General features: G+C 43.8%; 2 protein-coding genes across 3 annotated transcripts in view; both read left to right on the forward strand.

Moving 5' to 3' along the window:
• Positions 1–4,426: 4,426 nt before the first annotated feature.
• The window catches only part of LOC111260217 (uncharacterized), a 51,364-nt gene continuing 31,027 nt past the window's right edge, over positions 4,427–24,763 (forward strand). Inside the window, exon 1 of the mRNA XM_022832807.2 lies at positions 4,427–7,457. Coding sequence (XP_022688542.1) covers positions 6,464–7,457 — 994 coding nt within the window. The 5' untranslated portion in view covers positions 4,427–6,463. The remainder of the gene's footprint in view (positions 7,458–24,763) is intronic.
• The window catches only part of LOC147753986 (uncharacterized), a 21,434-nt gene continuing 15,271 nt past the window's right edge, over positions 18,601–24,763 (forward strand). For both annotated transcript variants that reach the window (XM_086968205.1, XM_086968202.1), the window contains exon 1: positions 18,601–18,698. Coding sequence is in view for 1 of the 2 variants with exons in the window: in XM_086968202.1 (XP_086824328.1) it covers positions 18,641–18,698 (58 nt within the window). In the remaining variant the exon portion in view is untranslated. The remainder of the gene's footprint in view (positions 18,699–24,763) is intronic.

Genomic DNA, 24,763 nt, shown 5'->3' on the forward strand with positions numbered 1-24,763 from the left:
GAAATACAAATATGGTGCCTCGTCGTGCGATACGGCGTGGGATACAATTGAGGATGGCTTTGATTAGGCAAGAACTGATATTCGTCACTTCCAAGTCCAAACGTGCACGTCCTATTACTTCTTTCCTAGGGAAACGCATCATAGCACACTGAATCGTATTGTAGGCTCCCTTTTGAAGGTAACTTTTGTTGCAGACGATCATTTCCCTATAGTAGGTTCCCTATAGGAGGCATCATGCCTTGAAAGACCGATGGTTTTTCGTCCACGTTTGCCGGCGATGTTTATAATCACTGTCCGCTTTTTAATGTTTCGAATTTTATTTATCAGTTAGTATATTAACTATTTTAATTATTCTGTTCGGTTGAATCGTCTCCGAACTGCGTCGTCAACACTGCATATTATACATAATAGGTGAAAGCGCGATGCTTCTTCGGATGTTTCTTCCTTCTTTTCAATAGCCAGATTCGATTGTGTAATTAGTTTCTAACAATCTACGAAGAGTGGATTGTTATCCAGAGCAGGCCGAAGGGCACCAGAACTTTAAATCGTCAATTAAATGAACACCTAAAATGGTGGTATAGAATGTAGTAATCGGCAACGCATAAAGAGCTATTCTTAAGTTTTCATTAAGTTTCATATCGTTCGCAGCGAGTACAACACTCCAATCTAATTTATAATGTCTTAACGAATTTAGAAACCGCTTTGGGACATTGGTGAGCTTCCTTCCGAATCTTCGCGTATACTGTACTTAAATGCTCACGATATATCATTGAAAATCTATCTAATTATTAAGCTTTCGTATTTGTTTCAGTGAAGATAGGCTCGCGTCCTAATGATACTTTTTCAACTGTTAAAACAGAAGGCTTTCCAATGCTCGTTCCTTGTTGACTTAATCTGAGCGAGACGGGCAATGAGGCAGCAACGATATGGACAACGATAAAGGCTTCTCCTCAGGTGCCAATCACTAATATTCTTCAAATGAACTTGGCTTGTCGTCGATTATATTGGCTTGTGTGTGTCGTTAAAGTCACAACTTGTACTTAGATTCAGGCTGGGAAATATCTAATTGGTTCTATGAAGCTCCCTTCAGTGCGAGACCGCTAGCTTTATAGCGTGAAAAATGTATTTACAGCGACAAATACGCTTCTAGTTTTCTTTAGCGTACATACTTCCCCTGACCACGTTTCAAAATTAAAGTTAGTGACGTTTTTAGTCCCAGTAGTATAGTGACGAATGGCTCCGTCTTCCGGACGACTGCTAAGGTCAATGTTCCCCATATGTCCTTCCTTGGATTATTCGAAAAATTATTTATTTCCATGTCTACCGGTTTGATTAGCATGTACGTGAAACGACCCGTCAGCATCATTGTCTGCACTAAATGTAACTCATGCAAGCTCAGCTTATAGCATGCAATGGCTACCTCTTGGTAAAATTTCCTTATAGTCGTTTTTGCAGTGTCGACTGCCATTTTGGCTCTTTCAGAAACGTCGCTATCTATGGCATCTTCAAACGTTAGTATTGAATTTACGGCGAAGGATACTACCACAGTGTACGATATGTCGAACACACTACACGTTCGACTATGATGCGTTCAAAGATGCCCTTCGTTAATGTGGGCAACTTCTACAAAAGGAACCTGGTTTTCGACTGGTTGGTTCCAATCATCAAAAAAGCTAGGTTTCTTCGTTAGACAGGTTTACCCACGGACGGGACGAATTGTTTTTCTGCTAATATATTCGATATATAGATAGGTATCCATCGCGGTTAGCGTTCGACGGATTTCGGCTGTTTCTCTCCGAAGTAAATTCTATTTAGTGCGAAGAGGCAAACACTCATAAAATTGAGCAGTAACGTCGATCTTATTCATCCTACGCTACGTCAAACGTCCGCTCCGGGTGAATTTGGCACTGACCCGTCAGCTTATTTATTTACTTGCGATCTGTTTTATGTGTAGGCGTTTGTCTAGAGAAGAGCGTCGTATTGAATGAACAAACGTCGCTTTAGTTATGTTAATTGATATTGACTAGCAAAGGTCACGTAGCCGCCATCTAGAAATCTGTCTTCTACCATTCTCATGCTTACAGAGCTACAAAATATGTAAGTACACTAATTTCGAAATAATAAGGCTTCAATGACCGCTTTCGCGGGTTCGTTTACAATGGTGATCGGTAGATCAACGCAGCGTAATTCACGATCTCTCTCTCACGAGATGAAACCGCCTCAGGATTTTCCATTTGGTGAGAGAAGCGAAACTTTGTTCTGAGTCGTCAGATTATCAGGACGAAATACGACTGATCCGAGATTCATCATTTCTTGGCAATTGGTAAATGTTAAAAAGCATTAGAGATATCTCTGTCGGCATTCTTGTCTAGCTCAAGATAATAGAAGTTAACAACTCACAAGTTTTGCGTACAAATCAAACGATCCACAAGAGGCCCAACTTGCAATGCACATAAGTAGTCGCACTCTTTATATAAATTACCACGTAAACTCCCTTCTACTATTTTGTATGGGATGCCCTTTAAGTCTAGTTACTAAACCCCTAAAAATATCTTGACAAGTAGATGCATCGACAGTCGAACTGTTTTTACTTCTCATGCAATATATATCTGTGTGGTGCGAAAATCGCGTAGAAATTGTATAAAATTTCATAGAGTGATCTATGCGACCGACGGATTTCTAAATACACACGTTTATTGATGTATTTTTTTTGTCAGAGCATCGTGCAATGCATGCAGATATTTATTCAGGCACTAAACCCTGCAACTATAACACAGCATAATTTAAAAAAGGAAAAAGCCCTCTAAGGTCTTTATATAGCCTTACGACTTTGCTTTCGCTAGTTGCAATTGAATGAGAGGTTAAAACTCAGCTACATATATTTATTTATTATTACTACGTATATTATTGTTAGAGTGGTTCTCTCCGTTCGAAATTGGCACATAGGCTATCGTAGCTGCGCGCAATTAAGAAACAAGAGCTGATCGGGTCATCTGAAAAGCCTCAAAAAGGTCTTTAACAAGTTGTATGATCTAATTATATTGCTAGCCTATCTATACTGACGTTTGCCATTTCATCTCGTAATGTGGAGGACAACAGTTGCCCTGGGTAGCGTCCTGAACAACATCCGATAGACTGGCCCAAAAATACTGCTAGATGATGACGTGTTGTTTAGGGAGAGCCAGTAAATTAGCAGGTTACATCGAACTCAAGTCAGAGATTTCCGTGTAACATCTTTACGCGCTTAGAGACACTCGCTAAGGTGGGTGCCGGTTGACGGCCACAATACTGTGTGGCGTCGAATGAAGCTGCTGTGAAATTGTTACATCCCTTATTGCCAATGCGTTAAGTAGCTATGCGTGGATCACGATTTGCCAGATCACGTGAATCAGCTATTTGAACATCGTTTTCTCTTCTATTTGGCCCTTGCGATTATAACGTTTGAATCGGCCGTCCAAGTCTGGCCCCTGAAATAGCCATACTTTCATATTGTTCAAGCAACTCAGAAGCTTTCTCTCATTTTGTGGTCGGGGAACTCCATCTGTCGTTTTGTCTTGCCCGTGGCGGTGTGCTCACCCAGCTCAATCAGTTCTGGGCGTCATTCAGTGTACGACCTATTTTTGTTCTACAAGTGTTGCCAATGTTTATCTGACCGCCTGTTGGTCTTTATTTGCCTATTCCGTGGACTTCTTAATCCTCGTGAGCGTAATGTTAGTGTCCCATTGCATTATTTTTCATTGTCCCTTCCCTTCAGCCACAGCCTTCTCTCTAACGAGAAAAGTCATTTTACGTTATCTATCCGTTGCTGTGCTATGCCCGATCCAGCCCAGTCTGTCCCCCTTGTCTCCGTGTGGGTGGCACTCGTCAATGGAAGCGGCGATCGCCATCACGGCTGCTGGTTGCTGCTGTAACAGGGTATTTGCAATGTGCGCGCACTCAATGAACAAGTACTTCATTGGTACGCAATGGAGTGACGCGAGGAAGCAATACGCTCAGCGTAAGTTACAGTGGTAACAACAACTACGATACGACGGCTGGTCGGACGCCGTCAACGTGGCGGCATGACTCCTCGCCGTGGTGGCCGGGTTCTTTGCCACAAGGCGCAGGGTGGAATATAATCGTAGTTGTGGCAGCAGTAATGTTTGCAGTAGCTCGCGTCTCCACTTTAACAGTAGTTAAATTTCGCTCAGTTTGGCTAGATCGTTCTTTGCCCATGGTACACGTGTCTGCTAGCTGAACAACATCACCGTCAGCGCCCCAGACTGCCGACTGGGTGCAGTCGTCAGGCAGTTTGCTACCGGCGTCCGCCGATGGCGCTCGCGTCACCGGGTGGCCTTGGAATCGGGAGAGGGTCGAACACTCTGTTCTGGCCATTCTGTGTTGTGCACGGGAGAGAGTTGGCGCAACCTTGAACGGTGTCAGTCACTCCTGGCCGCTCGCACCGGCGACAGCGCCGCGAGTGAGTGCCCTGTCGCCAACGAGCGCCTACTGTTAAGCCATTCAGTTAACAACAGCGGTAGCGAGAACGAAGTAGACGCCGGCACAAGGCAGAAGAGCAAAAGCCAGGTAAAGCGCACAGGCCGTCGAGTATCGGACAACAGACTATGGGCTGCTGCCGCCGCCGCCGCCACCACCGCCGCTGCAGAGTAAACAAGCACGCAAGCGAGTAACCACTCACTGGCGTACAGCAAAAAAGTCACTGCTATCTCTACGCGATCCTGGAGAACGTCGCAAAAGAAGCGGGAAGAAATGGAAGAAGAAAGACACCGGCCGCTTTGCCGGGCCGGATACCGGCAACACTAGACGACGTCGGAAAAAAACAACATCGACATCGTGAAGGCGACGCAAGAGAGAAAGATCTTCCTCTTGCTTATCGCTAAACGCGCGTACGCGTGCTCTAACGATACAAGCAGTTCTAGGTAGCGCAACATCCACCCCGTCGGCTTGCGAGAGTTGCGCGCTGTCTAGCGAACTTCTCAAAAGCTGGTAGCTAAGCGACGAGTAACTCTAGCATCGCCGGATTGCCCTCGTAAAGTAGGTAGTCGCCGCTGTACGCGAACCCGTGATAAGAGAACACAAGTATATGCGAGCGTCAAATCAACGTGCTACGGCGTTCTGCTCCCGCCCACCTTTGCTGCTGCGCACGAGAGCAACGGGGGCCGCCACCATCAAACGCAGCACCCGTCTAACCCGCGTCTGTTTCGCGGGCCTTCATTGGAATCTCGAAAGAGACACCGCCGAAAGCTACGAAAATAAACAGAAACATTTTGTGAAGAACATAGGCAAAAAAATAATCGATTTATTTCGCAGCAGTCAGCTCGCCCATGATCCACACAATATTGTGATCTGTGTTGTCTTGTGAATCGTAGTAGAGCTATTATATAAGCAGCTTCAGTGTATCGTAGTGGCAGTGTGAATCGAAGTATGTGTAGGTTCGATTGAAGATGTCGCCGGATTAGATTGATAGAAACTGATCTTGATGATTGATGGAAACGTCCGCTGATCTTACTGCAACGTAACCGCGCGAATCAGCTCGTCTGCCTTTGCCCCCGTTTGGAGTTTTCGATGTTGGCACAAGTTGGCGTTTATTTCGACAGCCGTCAACAGTAGTCGCTGGGCCTCTGGTCGGTTGGAATCCTCCGTTCCGCGCTAGAGAACGCAGTCAGCTGAGAGAATTTAGGCGCGTGTTCGTCTACGAGAGCAGGTGCAAATGCGTTGCTCCTTTCCCTTGACCAGAGTTAGGAGGAACTTACACTGGGACGCGACCAAACAAGCAGATCACGTGCCGTTACAACAACGACAGTGGTGGGGGCGGCGGCAACGGTGCAGCGACGACGGTAGTACCGACGACGACAGTAACAGTAGCAAAAACAACAACAAGCATACTTTGGCTGAATAAATAGCTGTGGAAAAACATGCTGGACGTAAGTAATCCGTCAGGGTATGCGTCCCTTTAGCACGCAGAAATGAATTTTGCTCTGCATGCAACATCAGGTTTCTTTTACGTTCTGTAATAAGAATGTTCGCTTAGCAGATAAAATTGTTCAGCACCGGAAAGGGCAGATCAGACAAGCCAATAACCTCCAATCGTTTGCGATATAAACGTTGATGAAGAAAGCCTGTCGCCCATTAACTGGACGGCGTCAAGAAAAACAAATTCACGTGCTCTATTATAATAATAATAGTCAGGATAGCAGTAACAATTTCTATTGGATTTTCTCCCTTGATGTGGAGCGAGCAACTGCAGTTAATAAGTAAGCATCACCGACGGAAACCCCATCAGTACGATAATAATCATCGTGAGGCGAAGCTATGTGGCAAAGGACATCGAAGCGGATTGACTAGTAAGTGTGGCTGTGTATACGAATACAAGCACATAAGTTGATCAATCAATAAATCGATTACACAAGGTCAATAACACGTTGGCGTAACAGCAACAGATAAAAATTAATGTAGTGGTGCTATGGACCCTATCATTCTCCTTTGGCTGCATGATCAAAAGAAGCAAACAAATCTGGAGCACCCCAAGTCGCCTCAGCAGCTGAAAACGGACTTCGGCACTGCGTCGACGCTCTCTTCACGGGTGCCCGTCCTTCAGATCATCAACAGTGACCAAAAAGAGGATCGCAGCAGCTGCAGTGGCAGGTTTTCGGAAGGATCAATTTCGGAACAGTCTAACGCTGGCCGCCGACCTGGAACCTATACGTGCAACACCGAATCTGGCGGATGCCTCAATAACGATACCAAAAACGATAATATGATAAAAATGAACCCACAATCGATCCCGCAGTACTTTGATGAAAACTCCATTCATAAGCTATCGTCCCAACATCATCACCACAACCATAGCCAACAGCAGCAACAGCAGCTACCGCAATATCTGCAAACAATCCACCAAAACAGTAACCAACTGGTGTCATCTGTGGCGCCACTATCGATCGATACCGGGGGTAAAAAGTTGCTCGGAGGAGAAAATACCCGTAAGCGAGCTGCCGAAGTGCCAGTATCGTGGATAGCTTCGTCCGTAGCCGTACAGCAACAGCTGATCAGCAATCCGGCAACGGCAGTTAATCGCTGTAACAACAACAAAGACCTGTCCACACAGCAGGTGACCTCACTCTCCGGTAACAGCGCACAACAGCATCTGCAACTGCATCAACAACAGCAGCAGCAGCAGCAGCAGCAGCACAGCGGAAGCAGCACTGGGCACACCGGAGTATCGCCGGTTCCGTCACTAACCTGCTCGGACATTGGGGAAATGGACCTCGACTTCTGGGATGTTGATACGACTAAGACAGCAGACAGTGACGTTGTTAGTCAGCCATCATCAATGCTAGTTAACAACAACAATGGCGGCTGCGGGCAGCAAACTTACAATTCGCAGCTAAACGGCAACGCAACGAACAATAGTCATCTTGTGCAGCAGCAGCAGCAGCAGCAACAACTCTATGGAAATAGTAAGTGGCTATTCAGTTTCGCTAGAATTAGAATAGACATTTTGGCCTAGAGAGTTTCGGTCGACACGACTTGGCAATGTGCACAGAAACCCCTGACGACGAATGAGCACGACTTTCAGTATGTGCCATATATATATATATATATGTGTGTCCTTTAGGTACTTACAGATTGTATATGAGATAAATCTGTCGCATAGCGGCCTATATTATATTAAGTATTATATAAGCAGTCACTCGTGGATGCGTGCATACTATTGCTGGCCAAAAAGCTCGAGTGAAAATTGTTTAGGCAAACGGAAGAACGGGGACAGGTAGTCAGTCGCCTCCGAAATGTGCACTGCTATTTTGCGGGCTGCATACTTGGGGGCGCTTCTTAATTAACAGGCAGGTTACCATACTATGTAGATATGTTTGCTCTGCGAAGACTGCATACTTACATGGCAGACATTACTTTTTCTACCTTACTTGATTTATCCTTTTGCTCTGCTATATGCGTGCTCATTATGATTCGTGCCTGTCGCTCATGATGCTCGCAACGTGAGTTTCAGATCGTTCAGATCCATCTCTACCGAAAAAAGATTCTGAACTTAGTCTACTACAGTGATACGAATCGAAAGCTATCTTCACCCGGTTAGCACAAAAAAATCGTTTTTAGCTTTCAGCTTCCACGTCCACTTCTGAACCAGCCGAAGCGTTCGACGTCGGTCAGGATTGTATCCGACAGTAGACTTATTCTCGCGCGCTATAAAGCCATTGTGACGATTTGATTCCTTTAGGACCCGCTCACGTCGATTCCTGCACATAGCCCTATGCAATACCGTAAACATAGACTTTATCTACGAGGCTGTCACCGTTTAATCCTTTTGGGGCTTTTTTTACTAGTGCGGTATTTAACTTCATGACTTTTTTTTGCTCTAGTGTACTGTCGCCGTCGGTAGTCATATGTCCCCTGTTATCCCACTAATGTTCTTCGCACCAAGAAAATGGGTTTCATGGGTGGAAAAAGAAGTAAAAGCGTTTCGCGTTCTGTTATCGATTAGACGTGACTAAGTGCACTTTCTATCTTATAGCAAAAACACGACCGAAAGAGTCGGTTGAGTCAGATAGTTCAGAGGAATTTTCTGAAACGTACGTTTATCTCGCATGCCGATAACGTCATTCTAGACTTGTATTGGCGTATAAACTTAGCGGAGTCGTTTTGTAAGATGGCCGAATTTATGTTCAACCAGAAGCAGATTACGGATCGTAGTAATCACAGAATCGAGAGGGAAAGCAGTGGACAAACGACTGCTGTTTTCTTATGGATATAGAGGTTCATCTCATGACGATTCGTAGGGTATTAGGGCAGCCTGATGACAACCACTGCCCTAGAAGCAGTTAGAAAGATGGAACGTTCGCTCACAAGAACGACGAACTATCCGCACGAGCTTACTCTTAGAAATGTACTCGGGCAAGATATTCTGATGTCACCTTATTAGAGAGCGTCGTATATTTTTTTTATGCTCAGCGGGTACGAGCGAGTGGAATCTGTTGATAATGATAATCCTGGCGACGTTGATTTGACAAATTATCAGGTGAGATGCACCCGTATAATATATTGTACTTTGTCATCGATATATTTTCCTCAACGGGCCCGTTTAGTAGGCCATGGCTGGATGGGTTAGGATTTGTGCGTGGTTTTCAGATCAGGCTCAACCATGCAGCATTATCAATGTGGATTCTACTATGGTTCGCTATAGCGGACAAATCGAAGGGGAAAAAGTAAACGAAGATAGCGAAGTTTTGTCGATGACTGTTGCCGAGCCTGCTGCGATGCATGGATTGATTCTTAATAGCCTAGCGTAAAACACCAAAGTAATATGATGACTAGAAGAAATCTGTAACTAACATCGAAATATAACTTAAGCAACAAGCCGAAGTCTCATTTCGGTCTAGTGGTCTAAGCGTACAACTCGAGTTGTTGCACCCTCCAGAGTTATATTGTATACTTGTCGTAGTATAAAGGGCGAGTACGACATACATAGTGCACGTATATAGCACGCAGAATATGTGTGACGTGACGAGCACGTCTACACACACACACACACACACACACACACACACACACACACACACACACACACACACACACACACACACACACACACACACAGAGAGAGAGAGGGAGAGAGAGAGAGAGAGAGAGAGAGAGAGAGAGAGAGAGATGGCTTTTATTAAGGCTAATTCATAATTTAATTGATTTTTTTTCTGTATTTGAGGCAAGCTTTCTTATAGCATATATAGCTTTGTTCTCCTGAAAACGTCGACAACATTGGGTAAAGATAAGGGCGATCTTCGCTACGATGCTGTGTGGTTACAAGTATTTTTGCCCTTCCTTATATTCGTAACATACATTTGTCTAAAGTATTTGAGCCGAATCTTTTCCCATGGTCCTTCACGCTTTAGAAGTGTGCGCAGTTGAAATATAGTTGTTATTATTGTATCCGAGACGTAATGGCCGCGATAGTAGGACGCAGAATTCCAAATAGGCTTGTCTCATCGGATATCAGACTTCTGATATCTGACCAGATGTCTGTTTGTTCCGGAATTTCGTCTTCTCCTACATATAATTCACAGAAGAGATCTAATTGTAATGGCATGATGTCAGTGAAAACAGATTATAGCCAACTATAACTTCAACTTGATTTCTTCGTGTGTCAGTGACTTTCATCGAAAATAACTGGTTAGTGGCGACGCTGCGTCATATCTGCGTATCTACACGGTGTCACTTATTCCTTTAGGAGAGCTCAATAAAGCCAGAAGAGACAATACGTTTGTTTTTCTGTTACTTATAGGACATATTGTAATGTCAGCTGGTGTTTCATCAGCAGGCTCGATAGAGTTGTTCGTCCACACGTTATTTGCTCGACTCAATCGGTGAGAAGATTATCTAACATGTTTAAACACGGCTATAAAAAAAAAAAGAACCAATCTGAAACTATTCATTGTCAGTAACTTCATATCGATGTATCTAGACGATAACCGTAGTGAGCCTATTGACAAAAGGTAGGTTGGTACTGCTGTGGGAGAAAGAAAATTAAGCTTGTCAAATACGGCGTACTAGGATGTGGCTGGAGAAACATTCGCAAGAGCCCCGATTCTAGGAAACAATTGAAAACGATCAATGTGAAACGATCTTACGAAAATACGTAAAAGGACTGACATCTACATCGAAACTTTGAGGAACCCTTGGTTTGAAAAATAATAACAAAATGGAAAATTCGAGAATCGAATAATAGATGCAACTTGTTGGCCTGCATTGATACGGTATCTTCAGCCCTACCTAGACGATCCGTGCTATCGCGATACTTAGCTGAGAATGAGACATTGTACAAACGTATCTTCTTAGAAAAACCTAGCAAGCTCGACCAAGTGGGAGAATTGTGACGTTTTTAAGGATGTTACAGTTAATATCCATAATATCGTCTTTCCCTACGGAATAACTGTTTCCCAAAAATAATTTATCAATTTGTAAGAGTAACCGGCGTGTACCTATGAAGGAATCGGACCGGCTACCTTCGGTCCTTTGGTTATAGGATAGTTATTGCCCTATACGATTAACTGCGGATTTGTAAATAAAATATTTACAGTAAGCCTTTTAAGGCGTACGTACTGGGTGTATTATATTCAGATGGGAACCTCAGTGCACATTGTCACCTGGTACTTTCTTGTTAACGTATCCCCTCTTCTACCACAGCAGCAGCAACGACTCCTGAATATCGTGGCCTTGCACTTTTCAAGTTATGTCTGATTCGAGTCTCTCTGCATGTCAGTGCCTTTGGAAAAACGTCCTATTTTTGTGTGTTGTCCTACCTTTTTTAACCAGTCGGCTTTTCGATAGATAAGAATTAATAACGCTTTGAAATCGTACAAAATTCGGTTATATATACTATTGTGTTGTAAATCTCACTGGCCCTTTGTCACTGGACCGTGGTGTCATAAACACCGTGGTGTCGTCTGTAAGGATGTACTTATCACCGAGTTTACCGGCTATAAGTATATATATAAATGTAAAGAAGTAACGAATTTACATTGCTAGAGAAACAGGTTAAGTGATGAAAGTCCTTGTGGCTCTTTATTAAGTATTAGAATAAATTCGTTCACCTCGACTTTTTACGCCTGATCTTGTGTTGTATTTAATAGCTTGCGGGTCATATTATTCTAGTAGAATTTGCCTATAGGCAAAACTACCTGTTTGGAAGGAATCGACTACGGCTGACAAACGGTCGTCCCAAATTCTCATTAAACGCGTGGACGTGTAACAGTGAATATACTGACTGAGCAGTGCCCTGAGTAGCGGATGTGACGGGCTGAATGTGGAAAGACTGCCCCCAATTATAAGAATAGTACAGGATAAGGCATAGCAAAAAGTTTTCGTTGAGCTCAACGTCGTAGTAGTCTTACAGTTAATTAAATGCTTATCATACTTCCAAAACCAGCCGTCGGCAGGTAACTTGCGACATGTTTGACATGGTATGTCTGACGGCAGCGATAGACAATGGAATAATATATAAATTGCGGCCTTCGTTGAAAAGCGGAAGCATGCTTACTGAAAGTGAGGAATTCGAAGTTGACAAGTCCCTCGGTGAGTATGGCGGCGGGCACACAGAGACAACGTAAATAGTTTGCGTGAATCGTCTGTTCTGATTGGTGGGTTAACGCGCTGACTAACGGGGAAGCGAGTGAAACGAGTCTGCATGTATAAACAGCACTTCACTGTTTAGCACGCTTTGCGGTGAGAAAAGCGTACGCATGAGATAAAGGAAAGAGCTCAGCTTTTACGTGCTACAAAATAAGTCGATCAGAAGATGAGCGTAAATCATGCAGCTTTGCTGAGACCTGATTTTGTTGCTTAAATCGATTGTATAATAACTAATAGATTGCCTTACATCAGTGGTATTAGTGGCTATGCGGCGATACAAGTTGTTCCTGGAAATAGGAGTTTGATCTTTTTTTCATTGTATAGTTCAAAACGAGGCGCAAGAAAGCGTTGCCAGCACCGTCAACATTACTGTGGTCCCGCTTGTTGATCCCGCCAAGGTCGTGATTCAAGTAAATCGTGGCTGGCAATCATACGCGCAGTTATCGACTGCGATCTTATTAGAACGTAATTACGAAGAGGTCAGTTTCATAATTATCTAGAACTAAAAATAAGTTAGTAAGTACAGGCAATTTGTCAGCTCACTAATGTGCTCCCTAATCACATCGTTGGTAACCCCGCCTGACCAGGGTAACTTAATAACAATGTACTATACTCCTGTATATTGTGTAAAAAAGTAAGTAAGCTTTCGGCATATACATAAATCCACTTTCGTATAGATAGCGAATGTGTACTTGTATTTTCTTCGTGACGTAAATGCATACGTATCAACTGATATAATAGTATATTTTTAGTCAAAAAAAAAGTCTAGCTTGACCCAATCCCATGGAGGCGAACGCTTGTCCTTTATCGGTTGACAACTGCTGGCCAGGAGACAGAATCCCACTTAGCCTGGCGCTCGTTCCTTCTTGGGTGAAGCGATAGCGTCGTACAAGAACATTCCGGCATCTTGGACAGTGTATCGGTAATGGTTTTTCCAGAGAGGGCAGGCAGACAATTGGCTTAATAGATCAACACTAGCCCATGTGGCTCCCATGTATACAATAATATATTCGATTTGGTTTAATTTTATAGCTGGCGTGATGCTATGAAGATGCTGAGGTTGGTACTGTGACAGCTTCTGCCGCTGTAGGCGATAAGTAAGTGGGAGCATGCGAGGCCGGTCAAGCCTTGAAGGTCTAATGAACCCTTGCAATGTTGTCAAACGAGATTATTCGCCCCCATAAAGCGATAGCTGTGCGATTAACGATGGATTTTACCTGTGTATAACTTGCGAAGAACGAAAGCCCGAATAGTTAATCGCTTGCTTAATTCCTTTATTTGCCCATCTGCCTGCTTGTCCTGTTCCATGATCGACACTTGTTCCGTATCTGCCCATTCCGTATTGTCGACACCCCCTTTCTGGATGCTACCGCTACAAAGGGCAGCACGCCACTTTGCGACCATGGAATGCCCACAGCTGTCAGCTTGGTTATCTACGCTTTGTCTGGGAAGCGGGGCAATAGTCGACCTGACAAAATAGCCTCTCCTCATTTATTTACTCTATCATATAATATTGGCCTTAGTAGGACTTCGATTATTATCAATGGCCGGTCAACACTGGAGGCAGTGATACTGTGCTGATGTGGTGACGCACCTGTATGTTTCTGCTAAACAGCTGTGATTTGTAATGAAGACTTCGCGAGTCTTATTTGACGTGTTATGACCTTGTGTATGACTGACGCCTATATCCTTTTCCACCTGCGCGCGCGATATACGAGCGAACTCGACTGAACAGAATAATCCTCGTTATACGGTGACGATCTTGATCTTCAGTGAAGTGATCGTTTGTGAGTGCTTGTAACTAATAATGTTATTAGTGCTAAACTCCGGGTTGTTCTTTTTCGAAAGTACTCTTCTCGATGTTGTCGTCCATATATAACTACGGTATATCGGATTAGATTTAGTATGTTTTTTTTTTCTTTTTTATATATATTACGCTTGCTGGCTTCCGTTTTCTGGAACGCAATTCAAGCTTGAGTAGATTAACTGTGTGTGATTTTCATTTTGTTCGCGCGAGCACGATTATCAACGTCTCCATGCTTGAAGCTTGTGGGGTGCGGCAGGGAGCAATGCCGGTAACGTGGACGTATTGAATTCAATAACCGCTAATAATGATTATTATTATTACGATGATTACTGGAACCGTCATTCAACAGGGGTTGTGCTGTTAGACGGCCTAATCTGCGTTGTTAGCAGGGTTCCATATAAAAGTAGGAACTATCGTAGCTCATAAATTGGCGTCGCTTCGACCGCTCGGCAGAATTCGTTATAGGAAAAATGAAATGGCCTACCAGAGTCGAGGCTACACCTTCTCAATAAACTACACGACCTAAATGTCGTGGATAAGTGACAGTAGCAATGCAGCTTAACGCCATGAGCTTCAACACTGCGCCATGCGCCTTTCTATACCATTAAGCTGGGCATTGTTAATAATATATTATATTATTCGGTGTAATTATCGAATTATTAAATAAATTAATTCGGTGATAGCCTACAATCAAAGTGACACGTGAGGTGAAGATATATAATTAATGACTATAACTTCCTGGGATTTTCTATTCTTCTTTCTATCATCAGAGACAGAACAGTCTCTATGCAGGAGGCGTGACGTGATGGTAGCGTTTTCAATCTTACGAACTTACCTCATTGAGTGCTATTATTCAACACATCTTAAGTCACAAATACACGTGTGATATCATCGTAGCACTATCGAGCACAGACTCGATCGATGACATTGGGCCATGTCAAATTAGCTCTACTTTGTTTAATTTTCTTTGTATAACGCAAGCACACCTTTGTCGTGCAAAATTCGTACTGCAGAGTTACCTCTTAGGTATATAGCAGCACCACCATATCCAAATTATATATCTATATATATATATATATACATACACACAAGGGACAAAAAGTTTCACGAAATGAATCACTCTGTGCCGCATACGTCATTGCTGGGACACAGACAGCTACTGAAAGAAGGAGCGTCTATCATCTGCCACTCTTCATGGGTCCTGCCGTTTCCTGTTTCGACTACGAGAAGTCGGCTTTCTCGAACTCCCTGTTCCTTTCGAATATATTGCCCGATTGTTGCTCGGAACCTCGTGCTGTTACCTCGAGATTTTCTTCCCTGTGTCGTGAAGATTTCTTTATGCGTTTGCTATAGGTATGTGTGTGTTTGTGAATGAAGCGGACCTATTATATTGTACGTGTTCTGTCGGCGGCGTTCCTTTGTTGCTTAGGATTGCTGCTGCGATGTGTTCTAGTGTCGTTAGAACCGGCGTCGGCTGAACGCGCACGCGTCTTCGCACGCGCAGGCCTTTTCTAGCTCAGCAGTGGTATAGTCTCGTCGCAGGGGAGTACTACGTAAAAGAGAACCACTATAAGGAGTGGCTTGAGCAAAATGCTGGGGGATCAGGGTGTATTACTCTGAGCCGGGGCGCTGAATCAAGGGAGGCAGGGGCTTACTCGCCAGCCAACTCGTTGCCCACTTGTCTACAAGCTTTCACAAAGGTTTCTGAGGTAGCTCGACCCAAATTGAGCCAAGCTAACCTTGCTTACGAAACACCGAGAAATTGCAAGCAAACTAGGCCGGTCTGGGTCTGGCCGCTGTGGCTGCTGTGCTGCTGTTGATGGTGGTGGTGGCTATAGTGGCGGCAAAAGTCATACAGTGAAAAGGGAAACAACAACGGGTGTGATACGTGCGGTTAGAGGGACCGAGCGTACGCCTGACGTGGCCTGGCGCCTTCATTTTACTCCCTCCTATTACCCGCCATCGGCATTTTCGCCTAGACGGCTTCTAGTGGCTCGCTCGCTAGTTGGCTGAACGAATGAAGGTTGACTGCCACTGTTTCTGTGGCTTTTAAAAGGTGTTGTTGTCGCTATTCAACTGAATAGGGATTCTGCAGTGAAGACCAGGACTTGGGAAGAAATAGATCGTCGGACGTCCCTTCAACAGCATTGAAGTCGTTGGGGACAGTGAGCAAACAGGCAGAAGCATTGCAGAGTTGGCCAGCTGACGAACGATCGGGCAAGCGGACAATCTTCTGTGTTAGCGGCAGCGGCGGCTGCGGCGACTGTTGCTTCAAGAAGAAAGGCAGCTTATATGCAAAGACAGCCAACCGCTTGAGCTGCATACAAGCAAGCAGCCTAGTATCCAAGCTGGCTGCGAGAAAAACTTCCAGCTAAGCTGGGCCTTACCAGCCCCGGCGCTTGCATACTGCCTAGCGGCGGAATAGCGAACGAAATTTATATCGCGATCATAAAGTCATTTTTCGTTCCCCTTCTATATACCTTACTTCCTCCCTCCGTTTGTGTACCACTGCTCGCCTGATCTCCTGGCCACTCTTTACTGTATTCGCGTTGTTTCCATAAGTCCCCTTTCAAAAATATTTCTTAGCATAAATGCAAGGAACGAAAGGACAGCAGACGCACGCAATAGAAAGCGAGCATCAAAACACGCAGCCGAGGAGGAAAGAAAAACTAGGGGTATAAACATTTTTTCAAAGAAAAAGGAAGAAATATAGCTTTCTTTTCCTCTGAAGAATATGCTTTTCGTGGGCGTCGTTTTTGTCGTCCTCGTAAGATGGGCCGCCGCCGCCATCGATGACGATATCCGTTTCGTGAGACAACTATAAAAACAATAATCGATATAATTTTCCGCTTCAGCTTACGCTAGGCGACCATAGCGCTTAGTTCTCTACACTACCCTAGAGACGAGTGATCAGAAAGACGAAAGTATGTATAATTGATTATGACCTCTTTCAAATCGTATTGGCCTTTTGCGACAAACAGCCGACAGACTGCCTAAACTGGGACAGGTAGTATTATACAAAAACATATGTGAAAACAATGACCTAATGTCTTGTTTATGGCCGCATCCCAAATTCCCTCAGCTGTGTGTACATTTATGTATTCAAATGTATACGTAATCTAAGAGCACGTACGGGAATGTTGTACAACATTGTTGAGCTGTTGCTAGATCTTAGGAACTCGATGGTGTCGAATGAATGAGGGGCCCATTTATGAGAAATATTTCTAAATCGACGTTCCAACTGGTCACATTGCATAGCACGAAATCATATTATATATGTATATATAATGTGTACGTATGCATCCGCCAATCTTTTTGTCTTAGAAGAACTTTTAAGATGTCTATCCAATAGATGAAATAATGCTTCCTAACCTACGAAACTCGATTAGGTTCCATTTCTGCCACATCTGATCATATGCCTCTAGATATAGCTATGTGTTTGATGATATTGATGTCGCGTTTGGCACTGTGGCCTATGGGGAGAATACATAGACATGCCATCAAAAGCAAGCGTATCGAGTGATCAAAGTAGTTTAAAATGAAAGAGGCTGGATACTTGACGTGTATGACAACGGTACAAGTGACAAATATCGTATATATATGGAAGTAAAATAGAGAAAAATACTTTGTGATGACGGCGTTTGGTGCATAAAGCTTGCATTGTAGCAATGCGTCGCGTTCTTGGTAAGCGTCGACTCTTTCGTCGGCCGAAAGGTCTGGAAGCCAGATCTACAATCTTGAAGGATTTTGCCCCCTTGTCGTTATGCAGCTATAAAGAGCTTAACGATAAAGCACGATCCCGCGCGATAAAAAGTGCATCCCTATTCCTGCTTTAGATTGTCGACGCTTTTCGCTATCGAGTTGTCGTCAGCGATGTTGCCGCCGCCGCATCTCCACAGACGCCTGTCCCTATATCCGGTGAAAATAACGCCAGCGTTTTCACTCGATAACAGTCATTAACGGCGCTATCATAGCTGGCCACGGCCACGGACGCGATTATTAACGACAATAGCAACAACAATTGTAGCAGCAATCCTTGCTCGCTCACCCGTCACGCGGACTCAGTCAGTCAGTGACGTCCAGCAACCATCGTCACATAAATGCACCTGCATCGTCGTCGCGCGCTTACAAATAACTGACCTAGAAAGAGGCGCCGCAGTGCGGACAGATTGTTTTAGGCCAGAGCCAGTAGCAAAAATAGGTCATCTAGAGGATATTAGACTAGAGGTCAATTTAATTTTAGTAAAGGAAAGCTACCAGATGAGACTTCCGTTACTAGGAAAACACTGCGGTATAATTCAATTATGGTGTCATAAAAGTTAGGTAATGTTAGCACGCGGTTGTCTTTGAGGAGCGTACTGGATGTTTGTATTATTACACGGAAAGATGTCGTCTTTTATCCATACATAACTCTGGCACAACAAGCTGCAACCCATAAAGTCAGCAAAACGTTAACGACTTCTATAAAAACCGACGCTATTACTATTTCTTTGCATAGTGGGACCCTTTCGGAGGCGGTCTCGCTACAGCCGGTTCAACTACGAAATTACGCCTGACGTTAACGCACTGTTTGTTAGGGCCTCAGAAGTTGGGGCACGTCGTCACTATTGGCCCATTCTGCATTTGCCAGCCCTGTGCTAGCCTCTACTGACAAGGTCCATCTATGCATACACCTCGCCAGCCACTATCTTACGCATGACCTGTCGGCCATTTTCGAGAAGAGTTAAAGTGCGACATGGGAATAACGTTTCAGGTGAGGAATATCTTACCAAAGCTGTTACGTAGCCATGAGCTGTTGTCATAATAAACAACGGTACCTGTTAGTGCTCTGCCCCCGTCACCTGTTATTTTTTCTTTGCCAAGGTTGCTCATGATGATCTGCTCTGAGCCTGAGCCTCTAATAGATTGGTCTTTCTCCTCGCTCGATTGTTCTTTTAGTAATTCTCATCTCTTACCCCCCCCCCTTCCCTCTCCCCTTCCGCTTTTTCAACCTTTCCCCCACCTTTTAGCATCCAGCAGCGTTTGACGGAACGTTGCAAAAATAAAGGTCGGGATGTGCTCTTGGATAAGCGTATCTGGTAGGAGTGTGGGTGCATTCTTAATGTCTCCGTTTGCCCTTGCTGGGGCTGGCACTTCGTGCGGACGGTGACGACTGACCGCGCAATGAAACAGCGACCACCACGAGCTATTGCACGCCGTCACCAAGCAGTCCTTCGTAGACCTGGTAAATCGCCAATGAACTATAGGGCGAAAATACGGTAGAAATACGAGGAGCTACCGTTGGGATATACAACGTACGATCTTTACCACCACGACCGCCGCTATGGATGAGCCAAAATACACATGCACAGAAACTCGTACCTGTTCGGCGACTACTGCTGCTGTTTCTGCTTCAGCAGTGACTACTCATACGACGGCGAAATCGCCGTACCTATCGCTGCCGCTTTGAAGAGAACGATTGAAAATAAGAGTGGGCCTCTTTCATCAACGCGATTGCTGCTGCTGTCTGTTCCCCGGATTGTCATAGGACATCCATTTGACACCCATTAGTGGACAGACCTCTCAATCTGCAGCGCCTGTATGATCCCTACATTTCTCCGACCCGGCAGCTTTCGATCTTCTTGAAAGTGCCCCGACCTATTTGCTCAACATCCCCCCTTCAACCCTCCCTATTCCCGCCTACCGATCATTGCACTTGCAGCTCCTGCACATCCCACGATGACTCTGAAGCAGGTATTTACCTGCTTTACAGCTTTCGCTTTATCTAACGTCCCTCGAGCGTACTACACAGGCCGTATAGCCAGGCCACTTCGATTTCTTTGTGTAGGCGCAAGCACGACTTGCCGCACGTATACTTCTGCTTAAGAAGGACAGGAGCAGCGGCAGCAGCCGCAAATGCGAGGGAAGGGAACAATGGATAGCATATCGTCAGTGTGCTTGTGCTGTTAATATACGCGGTCCCGCTGTCGTCTCCGGTTGTTTAGCGTCCCCTTTTACTGGTGCTGCTGCTGCTACTTCCCTATGGAAGATAAAAAGGGAAGGCCGGAATGCCTTGTAGAAACATCACGCCCGTCACGATCAGTCATGAACGACAAGATCGTGAAAACGCAAGCTACCCTCCTATGACAGACTCGCAACGTTCAGCAATGGTGCGACTACGCCTGTGCACGTACTAATGGTAGAAGCAGCAAGGTTTATTTTGTACATAAGGTGCAAACTTGTCTGCTTGCAAGTATCACGTTGATACGTGTACCGATGTCCTGCCCATGTCCTGATCGCCTTTCGGTTTGATAAAAGCTAGGGCAGCAGAATCGAGAATATCGATACAAAAAATCAACGGTTTCAACCTTTCAGGAAAATATACAGGTGCGTAAGCAAAGTGCGTATAAGGTATGCGGGCCTAAAAAATGTTCGGCGAAGGTCAAAGGCGTGGAATACCTTTGATCTTTAGCCTTTGGATAGTCTATGACAACTCTCGTAAACAATGACCGTTATCTTGCAATAAGATATTTTCGAGTCCCGCTCAATTTCCGCAATTCAAGATGACAAATAGTGTGTGCAACTCAATTTTAAATGTTTTACGTGAAAAAGAAAGCTTTTGTATTTTACAATAAATTTAATGAATTATATTTAAATGAAATGTTCGTTGTTACAACGAAAAAGCAATGTTTAGCGCGGTGTCAAAGCGTTATAGCCTCTCCTTTTGTGTAATCATAGAGAAACAAAGTCCTATATAAAATAAACTATGCTTAGGATACGGTTATACTTGGCAGTGGTCATAGCCATTCGAACCTATCGCTGGGACGTGGTCCTCTTGAACGAGACCTTCAGGACAGTTAGCAGTCTTACATTGAATCTTACTTCGATAACTATTAGATAAATCAAACAGCTACCTACAAGCCAGCGGGACGACGTATCGGGCCTTTTGCTATTTGCGACCTGCATATGTTTATGATATACAGTAATCGGCTATTAGTTGGCTATGATTTATTAAGGTATTCATTTCTTTAGATCTTTATCATTGTCAGGTTATCCTTGTCTATCTGATATAGAATGTTAACATGGACAAAGATAAACGTTAATCAAGCCCAGTTATTAGAAGAGAAACAGTTCAATAAGCAGGGATCGTTACGTAGGTATCAACTTAATAGTTATCTTTTCCGAAAATTAGCAGACGAAACATTGAAATAAGTGGATAAGTCAGTCCTTGAAGCGACGCTAGCGCCGTGGTCCAGCTTTTTTTTTCGGTTGCTCTATTGTACGAACCATTGTTCCTTCCTGGTTCGATTATTAATTCGACGCTCTTGGCACTAAGAACTTGCAGATTTTATCCACTCAAGTAACGTTTTTACCGAGCAGCAAACCCAGAGAAATATGAAGAGTATAATGGGAAAGGAGGGTGCGGGCGAGCGCAGCCGCGCGGGAATCCGTACCGGTCAAACGCGCGGAAAAATTTCATATATATTACGCTAGTGAGGGACGGGTTGTTATTTTAAAGGTTCATTTATTTCTAGTGGGAGTTTTGTGTGTAACAGGCGTCCAAGCAACTAACCTCTATTCGTCTTTCAACAGCTGCGATTTACAGCGGAAGCTATACCGTTTATCTGTGCTAATATATGTTAGCGTTTTTTTGTCGCGAGCCGTACGAGCCCGTTAGATAAACCGGCTGGTTAAGGTGTGTGTTTCTATAAAAACAAATCATGTGCTCGAGCGCTCAGATAATCACTCGTCTGAAACATTCATACCTGCCCATTATACAGCAATGTCCCAGATCATCTGGCCCCTGTTGCGGCGTCCGTCACGGGTTACGACATTTATTAAAATAACTAACCTAGTAGCTTGTTCCTTGTGAACGTTAACGAAATCAACGGCGATATCAATAATGAGCAGCGGGGATTGTAGACGATACGTTTGTAACGGCTGGAAAAAGCTCTCGCCGTCTGTCTCAGAGCGGCAGTTATTCACGCACATGTTACAATCGAACAGAAACGGCGTTGCCAAAATGAGCTCACTCTATCCAGACCTGTTTTTCGTATTTCCATTAGAATCGGAACATATGTGGTCCTCTACAGGGTACAATGACAACGTGTATTGTTTGCTTCTTGTACCTCCGAGCTCAGCCGCTCATAATATTAAATACATTTCTATACAGCCGTACGGAATACCCCACGAAATAGGGCCATGATGGTAGTCATCACCTCTGGTAACGAATTTAATAACTATGATCTATTATCGTGTACGAACGTGTGTCGTTCGGTTCCCGATACGCCACGCACGCCTATTCACAGCGGTAAGTTCATCTCTGGAAAAGGTTGATAATATTAAAAGCAATTTTGATTGTTTTCATAAGTTAGATTCTTTAGTGTCGTTACGGCACCTGTAGAAATTCTGTTTTACCCCTGTATCACGTGAGAACTCCTACATCGATTTGCCTCTTTTTCTTCTACTGAACTTGAGCGCACCTATTTTTAAGGCTTCATTTAATATATTCCGTTGATCTGCAGTATGTGACTTTTAGGTGATACTGCACCGATGCTAACTAATATAGCACAGCGTTTGTTCTACTATTAAAATGTATCCCCAAATCATTTTCAGATAAACGTACGTACGCTTCGTCATACACATCTCTGATGAGATTTTATCCCTTTCGTCAACTTTAGTTGTCATCAAAGTGGATCAAAAAAAACGGCCAGAGAGGCTGTAGAGTTGTCTCTAGTCTGGCTCTAGATTTGACTTGGGTTCAAATATCTATCGCGATATTATTTTTGTGTAGCATAGAAAAAAAAGGCTTTCTAAGCATAGCTGTTCACCATGGGCTTTAGCACACGAGTTGACTCTGTTTCTGAGCCATTACTTTAACTCAGGTTGCCCTCAGACCGGTAGCGTGGAAAAATCATTCTTTATTTACCCCGAAATATCAATTTGAGGTAGGCGATGATGACATGCTTTTTTGCTTAGTTGGTCGGTGACTATCAATTGGTGCAAAGGACAACCCTCTTTCTTATTTCAAAACACAAGGCTTCTGGTATATGGCCGGCATGCTTGATCTAAAATGCTCTATTCAAGTGTAGGTCCATGACCTGCATATTTACTCGCGTCGCTAAAAACTTTTAATTGCTGTTTTATATATATTATATTGGTATATACGACCTTATATATCTGTGGGATCTGGCTGTTTGTCCAAACACTTCCTTTAATACATCGTCCTTGATAATGCTTCCATAGATATTTATTAAAATTCATTTGGAAAGGTTTCGAAAAGATCGAAAATTGGAAACGGACCCCACTATCAGACGAGAGACAGATATCACCAGCGAGAATGTATATATTGATTGGTGAGTGGATGAGTAGAAGTGGCATCGCTCTCACTCGGACTTTGGCTATCGCTATACTCTTGTAACGCTTAGGCTCAGAAAGGCTTCTCGAACCTTTCATCGTCGACCTTGGCCGGCCTGTTGGTGCTGCTCCCAGGACGGTGCATTAAGCTGAATCGGTCTTCCGCCAGCAGTTCTGTTATCTGTCTCCGAAATATGAATTTTGGTTTTTCGACAAAAGCTATCGGTTTGTGCTAGGAATAATTTTGTTTACATAACGCACCACGCTATGTTGTGGGCCAAAGTTAGTTTTAGAGACATATATCATGAGTCGCTTTCAAACGGTACGAGAAAACGGTTCCTTACAAAGGAACAGCACGCGAAGCTTCGAATCCAATTTGAATGCACCGGTGGTTCTGGGTCGCGAAAGATCCCACTCCTGTGATGCTGCTCGACCTTTTCAATTGCTCGTAAAGAGGTGAAGTGGAAACTAACAAACAGCTGATAGTTTTCCTAAACAAGCAAGTTGGGTATACAGCGGTGTAATTAACTATGCTTTACCCATATGACAAAAAGTAAGTGAGCTTCTCTAATTTCCGTTAGTATTTTTATTTATGGCGCAACTTAGGCCGGTACCAAACTGATGACCTACTATAGGTACTCTCGAACAGAATACGTGCTATTTCTTTTTCTACAGTTTGACATCAATAAACGATATTTTAGCGGCTCTCTAATTTAACCTGAAGTAAGGTTTCATCTCGGAAAAACAGGACAATTGACAGCGATGCTTATAACCTGGAGTCACCTCTATAGGTTTTTTTAAGCTTTTGCTACTTTTGTGCTTATATTGCGGTTCGAGCTTGTTGATGGCGAAGAATACGGAACAACACGAAGTTGCTTACGTACATTTTCAGTCTGTACACCCCACTAAAATAAATATATGTAAAAATTTTGCCTTTTTTTTGTTTAGCATGCGTATGTCTTTCTCTCTTTTCTAGGCTTTGACACGGGGCATCGTTTGGAGATTGACCACTTTGTCCTTTTCTGGTGAAATTGAGTGCTCTCAAAACATTGCTGGGTAGCCCGAAGGGACTACTGAATGTATCAATCAAAAGATTTATCAACGCGTTGTTTATTCTAATAGGCCACCTTCGTCGAGCGGAATCTGAACAATTGACAAAGAAGCAGAAAGAGTAAAAAGAACTCGAATCTGAATTAATCTGCTTACTAAATGTAGCGCTGATGACTAGGAAAAGCAGAGTCAGGCAAGGAGTAACTATTTTTCTGGAGGCTGTCATCTGTAGTCGAGATCAGTTGCTAAACGTTAGCGAAAAATTTAATCTATCCATACATATCTATGTGTATATACAACTTGATAAGTTCAAGTTACGAACAAATGCATTTAGATGTGCGTCTCAAACGCGATAGCTACAGCATAGACCAACTAAGACCGTAAAATAGCAGATTCTAGAACATGATATCTCAGCTACGCCAAAGAGGAAAT

Source organism: Varroa jacobsoni, unplaced genomic scaffold (assembly GCF_002532875.2).
Source record: "Varroa jacobsoni isolate VJ856 unplaced genomic scaffold, vjacob_1.0 scaffold_41, whole genome shotgun sequence".
NCBI classification, from domain to species: domain Eukaryota; kingdom Metazoa; phylum Arthropoda; class Arachnida; order Mesostigmata; family Varroidae; genus Varroa; species Varroa jacobsoni.